The following is an 8,475-nucleotide window of genomic DNA, read 5'->3' as shown; positions in this document are numbered from 1 at the left end:
TTTTTTTTCAAAACATGGGTTAAATTTTCGGAGGATGCGGAGTTTTCGGTACTTAAAATAATTAAGGTGTTTGGGGAATTTTATTTTCTTGAAGATCTATCGAAATTTGCATGAAAAAAGAGACCAGGAAACCGAAATATTTAAAAAGGAAGCTGCTTCTTGAATTTTGGAAAAACTACATTTTTTTAAAGAAATAACCAGATAAAAGTGCTCATAGTTCTCACAATACAGCTTTTTTTTTCTTTGAAAAAACGCAAAGCAGGTGTTACGAGGTCCCTCGTATCGGTTTCGAACCTACCTCGAGCGAATTAGGAAGATTCGCCTGGCAGCTTAAGACGTCAAACGACTTATCAAAACAAAGCAAGGAGAGGATCAATGTTGTAAACAATTAAGTAAAAACGTGCTTTCGAACCACGAATTAAAGAAGTTAGTTGTATCTACGGTTATAGGCGGTTGCGATATCGAAGTTAATTGAACGGTAAAGGCGAAGGTTTGCTTTAGTGAGGTGATATAATTACAAAGAAAACTTATTATTGTATTCTCTCTTTAGATCGCAAACGATATTCGATCCTTAAATCTAAGCGAACCCAAATTGATCTTAAACTATTTATGAGGATCTTGTATAAAATTGTTTAATTATTCCCTTAAAGGTAACTCAAACCTATTGAAACTTGAATTGTATAATCGAATTATAAACATTTAATAGGTAGTAAGATCTCGGTTGCCTCAGAGGAGCCTAAGAGGATTTACATCGCTTGAAACGGAACAAGTCACTAAACGTGAGTTTACACACCTATTGTCATTAAAACATAAACTAATTTCCCTTACCTCGCAGGGATTTTTATTATAGCTGAAATATATGCTTAATGCGGATTCGGAAATCGACTCGTTATTGAAGAAATAACATTATAAAAATCCGTTTAAGCTGTAAATCCAGAAGGGCGCTAACATAACCTCAAATGGGAGGCTTAGATAGAACGAGGATCACAGGTTCTCAAAGCCAACAAGCGGGACATGGAGCCCATGAAAGTGCCGGACATAGTTGTCAGCTGTGCCATAAGATTGATAATAACCGGATGGTTGCTTGCGACCACTGTTCCTTATGGCATCATTACACTTGTGCTGGTGTAACCTCGCAGATCGAAGCTGAAGACGTACCTTGGAGCTGTAAGAAGTGCACTAAGAAATCGCAGAAGAAGACATCAAAACAGCAGTTTACTGGTGACAAAGGCTCAACCGAACAAGCACCTAAAAGTAAGGCTGACGATGATCACTCCGAAGTGCGATCAATGGCAGGAACCAACATCTCCAAAACGTCGCATTTATCCAAGAAATCTGCCAAAACTTCTCTGGAAATCAAGTTGCAGAAAGTCGAAGCGGAGAAACAACTGCTTGAAGAGAAACGGAAACTGCTTGATAAACAATTTAGTTTAATGGAAGAAATGGCTGTGTTGGATAATCAGGAACCTGAAAATTCCACTGCTAACTCCAGATCCAAGGTTGAAGATTGGCTCGAACAGTCAAATGCGCAACAAGCTCGAAGTAGGCGTACTAAATCAGTCGATTCTAGCGAAAGTGAGTCCGAATCTGACTTGGATAGCGCTGATGAAGAACAGTTTTTACCCGATACCAAATCCACCCCGAAACCTCCCGCTGCTGAAAAATTGTGCAGCTCCAGACAAAAAGCTATAACTAGTAATCAGAACGACTGCAGTCTAAAGCGCAGCCACCTGGCAGCACGACAAGTTGTAGCGAAGGACTTGCCATCCTTTTCAGGAGACCCAGAGGAATGGCCTATGTTTGTCTCTACCTTGGAAAGCACCACCAAAATGTGCAGGTACACTGACGAAGAAAACCTTAGTCGTTTGAGAAACTGTCTACGCGGTGAGGCCCTAGCGGCAGTTCGTTGTTTCTTGATCAACCCGTCAACAGTACCGAGGGCGATCGAAGTTCTTCGTCTTAGATTTGGACAGCCACAGTTTGTTATAAGTTCCCTGAAAGAGAAACTTCTTGCCTTCCCGGTTTTCAAAGAAGAATCGCTGAATAAATTTATTGAGTTTGCACTTGCTGTGCAAAACTTATGTGCTACGATCGACGCGTGCGGACGAAAAGAATACTCCAGAGATATGACGTTGCTGGACAAACTTGTTGAGAAACTGCCCTCATCTTATGCAATCGATTGGGTCCGACACGCCAGAAGATTAAAGAAGATAACTTTAACCAGCTTTAGCGAATGGATTTTCATCATCGCGCAAGACGCATGCTGCGTCGCGAAGCCTCCTAGGAAAAACGAAAAACTAAGTACCGAGAGAGCGGGAACCGCACCTAAAGCTAGGGCTGCTATGAATCTGCATACAGAAGTAGCTGACTCCGAGAATGGTGAATCAGAAAACTACAAGTGGGGATCACGAAATTGCCTTATTTGCTTAAAGCATGATTGCCTTTCTATCGAAAAATGCTCGAAGTTTCAAAAAATGTCGTACGGAGAACGATGGACAGCAGTACATACGTATCGATTGTGCAAGAAATGTTTGAAACTTCACAGAGGTCGATGCAATTCTCCACTATGCGGAAAACAAGGATGTGAATGTAAACATCACCCACTCCTCCATAAGGACCTGAACATAGCTGCAGAGGAGCAATCGTGTAATATGCACCACGCCTATTCTGAGGCGACCCTATTTAGATACGTCCCAGTTACCCTGTACGGACAAAATAAACAAATCAAATGCTATGCATTTTTGGACGATGGCTCTCACCTAACACTCATGGATCAGGATTTATCAGATGAGCTGAATTTGAAAGGAGTACACCGTCCCCTCTGCTTAAAGTGGACCGGTGGCACAGAGAGGCACGAATCTAACTCATACTCAGTGAATTTAGATATTTCTGGCTCCGAAGGAAAACGGTACCACCTGGACGACGTACGAACTGTTCAAGAGTTGCAATTACCATGTCAGACCCTCAACGTAGTTGAACTGGCGACAAAATACAACCATCTTCGTGGCCTACCGGTTCAGTCTTATGAAAATGTGCGTCCGCGAATACTGATTGGAGTTAAACATGCGTACGTTACCCTAGTGCGTAAAAGCAGAGAAGGCAAACCTCAAGAACCGATTTGCATTAAAACGCGATTGGGCTGGTCGGTTTACGGAGGAGGCACTGGCGGTAGTGATGCTAGTATGGTTCATTACGTCTTACACGTGAGCGAAGGAGGAAATAAGAACGACCTTGTTCTCGAACAATCAGTTAAGAGTTACTTTGATATAGAAAGTATAGGCATTGTGAAATTGAATGATGTGGTAAGGTCGAAAGACGATGAACGCGCTTTAAAGCTTCTCCATGACATGACGCGATTCGTCGGTGATCGATACGAGACGGGCCTTCTATGGCGATACCCGAATCCGTGCCTACAGAACAATAAGGAGATGGCCCTGCAACGTTACCGTGGTTTAGAGAAGCGTTTAGAGAAGGATCCTGCTCTAAGACGTGCATTGAACGAAAAAATGGAATCTTATCTTACCAAAGGATACATCCGCAAACTTGAAAACAAAGAAATACACAACTTCCGAAAATTGGTATGGTATCTGCCGACGTTTCCCGTCACTAATCCCAACAAACCAGGTAAAGTGAGACTGGTATGGGATGCTGCCGCAACGTATAAAGGGCAATCGCTGAACTCCGCATTACTAACCGGACCAGATCAATTAGTCTCCTTGTTTTCCGTGCTATTGAAGTTTCGCGAAAATCGAATCGCCGTATGTGGTGACATCCGCGAAATGTATCACCAAGTGAAAATTCGTGAGCAGGATCAACATTGCCAACGTTTCCTGTGGAAGGACAAAAATGATAACCTTAGCGAGTATATTATGACGGTGATGACATTTGGCGCCTCTTGCTCTCCTAGCAGCGCACAATTTGTGAAAAATCTAAACGCTAAGAGACACGCCGATTTGTACCCAGAAGCAGCCGAAATTATAATAGACTGTACCTACGTGGATGATATGCTATTCAGCGTGGATGATGAGGAGAAGGCAACCGTCTTGGCAAAAACTGTCAAACTTATCAACGGAAAAGGAGGTTTTGAAATCCACAACTGGATGTCCAATTCAGCACAGGTACTTATCGAGCTCAACGAAGAACCTACAGCGGGGAAAAACCTTGATCTGATGTCCACTCTAGCCACTGAAAAAGTCCTGGGCATGTGGTGGGAAACAGCATCTGACTCCTTTATCTTTAAAATCAATTGGAACCGTTTGGATGAGGCTTTGTTAAAAGGTTCACGTATACCTACTAAGCGAGAAGTCTTAAGAACGCTAATGTCAATCTATGACCCTTTAGGCCTCATTTCTCACTACCTAATGTTCTTAAAAATTCTACTCCAAGAAATCTGGAGGACGGAAGTGGCTTGGGACGATGCTATTGGTGAAAAATTGAACGAGAAGTGGCTTCGATTTGTGAGTCTTCTTCCTTCTTTAGAAAATCTTCGAATCCAACGCTGCCTTCATAGTTTGAGCAAAATAGTACCTGCTGTTGACGTGCAGTTACACACCTTTGTTGATGCTAGCGAGGAAGGAATGGCGGCCGTGGTATACCTACGTTACCAGTGGGACGATTCTGTTGAATGTTCACTAGTGGGATCGAAAACGCGTGTAGCCCCACTGAAATATTTGTCGATTCCTCGTAAGGAGCTGCAATCAGCGGTCATAGGTGCGCGATTCGCGAAGATTATCCTGGAAAAGCTGTCAACTAAAGTTACTCGTTGCGTCTTCTGGTCCGACTCTCGGAATACATTATCGTGGATTTCTTCAGATCATCGAAAATATAGTCAGTACGTCGCCGCACGAGTCAGCGATATTCTTGAGACCACAACAGCTTCTGCTTGGCGGTGGGTTCCGTCCAAATGGAACGTGGCAGACGACGGGACTAAATGGCAGCGCACTCCTGCGCTCTCGGCGAATGACCGATGGTTCTGCGGTCCTGAGTTCCTACGTAAAACCGAAAATGAGTGGCCCGTAATGCCTGAAAAGAAGTGGACAACCGATGAAGAGCTTAAATTTACTTGTAATTTACATTCAACACAGAATATTGCCATTATCGAAGTTAGTGATTACTCTCGTTGGATACGCTTGTTGAGAGTTACCGCATACGTACTGCGCTACATAAGTAACTTGCCCAAAGACAAGAAGAAACAAGGTGGAATTCTTACCAGTAACGAGCTACGTGGTGCCGAAGAATTTCTCATTCGTCAAGTTCAAAGAGAAACCTATTCTGAAGAATATACTATTCTCAAAACAAAAAAAATTATTACTTCCAAAAAAAGCCCCCTTTATAGGCTTTGTGCATATCTCGATGACAGTGGAATCCTCAGAATGGAAGGAAGAACAGGTGCTTGCGAGTATCTCGACGTGGAGACAGCCAATCCAATCCTTCTTCCGTGGAAACATCATGTTACAAAATTACTTGTTTTATTCTATCACACTCGATACCATCACCAAAACAGTGAGTTGATCATCAGCGAAATAAAACAAAAGTTCTACATCACGAATTTGAGAAGGCTATACAAAGATGTACGCAAAGATTGTCAATTGTGCAAGATTCTTAACGCGCAGCCTTGTTCACCAAAAATGGCTAGACTACCTGCTGGGCGAGTAGCAGCCTTCACGCGACCATTCACTCACACCGGAGTGGATTACTTCGGTCCATTAGAGGTCGTCGTCGGTCGTAGAGTTGAGAAACGGTGGGGCGTAATATTTGTTTGTCAAACTACGAGAGCTATCCATCTAGAAATTGCTCATCAGTTAAATACAAGCTCCTGTATTATGGCAATTAGAACCTTTACAGCCAGAAGAGGAACGCCTGCTGTGTTTTATAGTGATAGAGGTACGAACTTCGTGGGATCGGATCGGGAGCTACGAGAGACTTTCAAAAGGATTGACCAGAGTAAGATTGCTGAAGAATTCACTACTCCGAACACATCGTGGACCTTCAACCCTCCAGCAGCTCCACACATGGGTGGAAGTTGGGAAAGGCTCATACGCTCAGTGAAAAGAATTTTACCTCTCTTGCGCGTATCTAAACGCCCAACCGACGAAGAGTTACGCAATGCGTTTGCGGAAATTGAGAACACGCTTAACGGAAGGCCGCTAACACATGTACCTGTGGACTGCGATTCTCGTACAGCACTTACCCCGAACCACTTTCTAGTGGGAAGCTCAAACGGATCTAAACCCTTGACAGATATTAACAGCGACGGAATATCACTAAAGCGAGGGTGGCAAGTATCGCAAGTCATCGCCAATCAGTTCTGGAAAAGATGGATACGCGACTACCTACCTGAAATCACCAGACGTAGTAAATGGTATGCACCAGTTAAACCCATCGAAGTCGACGATATAGTGTATGTAGTTGATCCAGACTTACCCAGAAATTGCTGGCCCAAAGGACGAGTACTAAAAATCGCTACTGACGTAGATGGGCAAGTTCGACGAGTCTGGGTGAAAACAAGAACATCTGTTTATGAGAGACCTGCGGTTAAGATTGCTGTGCTCGATGTAGGTGGCAAGGATAGTAAGCCGAATCCTGAGAAGTTATAATCGTCTTACTCGGGGGGGAGTGTTACGAGGTCCCTCGTATCGGTTTCGAACCTACCTCGAGCGAATTAGGAAGATTCGCCTGGCAGCTTAAGACGTCAAACGACTTATCAAAACAAAGCAAGGAGAGGATCAATGTTGTAAACAATTAAGTAAAAACGTGCTTTCGAACCACGAATTAAAGAAGTTAGTTGTATCTACGGTTATAGGCGGTTGCGATATCGAAGTTAATTGAACGGTAAAGGCGAAGGTTTGCTTTAGTGAGGTGATATAATTACAAAGAAAACTTATTATTGTATTCTCTCTTTAGATCGCAAACGATATTCGATCCTTAAATCTAAGCGAACCCAAATTGATCTTAAACTATTTATGAGGATCTTGTATAAAATTGTTTAATTATTCCCTTAAAGGTAACTCAAACCTATTGAAACTTGAATTGTATAATCGAATTATAAACATTTAATAGGTAGTAAGATCTCGGTTGCCTCAGAGGAGCCTAAGAGGATTTACATCGCTTGAAACGGAACAAGTCACTAAACGTGAGTTTACACACCTATTGTCATTAAAACATAAACTAATTTCCCTTACCTCGCAGGGATTTTTATTATAGCTGAAATATATGCTTAATGCGGATTCGGAAATCGACTCGTTATTGAAGAAATAACAGCAGGGCTAGACATGCTTTTTAATGGAATACTGTAAAAACATTTCTTATGTATAAACCGTCAAAATATTCATACTGTCTCTTTCTAAAAAAAACTGTGAGAAAAAAATTGTGACTTCTGAAGGACGATAAGCTTTTACCAAATTTGACACGAGTTGGCAATTTTTTAACGCTGTTTAAAAACAGGACATTCCTGATGATCAACAATGCATTTGATAAAAAAAAATAGAAAATATAAGTTTGAGTGGGATAATGAAATTGTATTTACGCACTGCATTCTTTACATTGGTCACTACAAATGCAGAGATTCACTGCAAAAATTAATATAACATATTATTTATGGCTCTTTTTTGTTAACTGAGGAGTCTCTTATTACTTTTGCCCGATTTGTGGGCTAATCACTTTACTACTGTACTAAGAAATAGTAAATTTTATCGAGAAATACCGAAATTCATCAAATTATCTCAAACAGCGACATATTTAAAGGCACTGACCTGTAATCGTCTTACGCCTTGAGAAAGATGATACAGAAGCCAACACCGTGGCAAAATTGAGTAGATTTAATCAAAACTTAGGGCACAATCAAAATTGTGTTAAATTTTACATAATATATTTTTTAAATAGTCACCAGTCACCAACGCTCTTAAAACAAAGCGTAAGGCTCTGAATTCTAAAGCATCTATTAAAATGCACACTTTTTAAAGATTCTCACTAAGTATTTGATTTTTTTTCAAAAACTTAACTTTTACCACAAAAAACAGGTGTCCATCTTCTTTCGTGAACACTCCTTATGTACATTATGTAGTGTTTGCATGAAAAGTTTTATCAGAATAAGGCTCATTGTAATTGTGCTTTGCAAAAGAAACGCTAGGAAAAAGACTATTGATTGAAGCTTTCAAATGAAACTTTTTTCTATCTACACTGCCGGCCAAAAGTTTGGGATCACCCACTAAAAAACATGCAAATTTTGATCGTTCATATCTCAGCCGTCTTAGGACATATTGAAAATCTTCTGATCTCATTTGAAAGATAATGAGCAATAGCTATCTCGGAGGTATTTTGCCCAAATATAATGTTTTAGTTTTGAACTTAAAACTTAACCTAAAATTTTAACATTTTCAAAAAATCGCACTCAATATTCAAAGCCGATCATCTCGGGATAGGGTGGACCAGATCTCAAAATTTGAGTGGCATTAGAATTCCTGTTCTTTACTTCTC

The 8,475-nt window shown here is 41.1% G+C and overlaps 1 protein-coding gene across 1 annotated transcript; it reads left to right on the top strand.

Moving 5' to 3' along the window:
• The first annotated feature begins 959 nt into the window (after positions 1 to 959).
• Positions 960 to 6,596, top strand: LOC129737657 (uncharacterized). The gene has a single exon (XM_055728816.1). The coding sequence runs from the start codon at positions 960 to 962 to the stop codon at positions 6,594 to 6,596; it is 5,637 nt and encodes a 1,878-aa protein (XP_055584791.1).
• The last annotated feature ends 1,879 nt before the right edge of the window (positions 6,597 to 8,475 follow it).

The sequence above is a fragment of the Uranotaenia lowii genome, chromosome 1, assembly GCF_029784155.1.
Source record: "Uranotaenia lowii strain MFRU-FL chromosome 1, ASM2978415v1, whole genome shotgun sequence".
Lineage (NCBI taxonomy): Eukaryota > Metazoa > Arthropoda > Insecta > Diptera > Culicidae > Uranotaenia > Uranotaenia lowii.
The sequence above is the reverse complement of the archived record's forward strand: the minus strand, read 5'-3'. Positions and strand labels throughout refer to the sequence as shown.

Coding starts and splice junctions, on each gene's coding strand:
- LOC129737657 (XM_055728816.1), top strand. CDS start 960: ATGGGAGGCTTAGATAGAACGAGGATCACAGGTTCTCAAAGCCAACAA.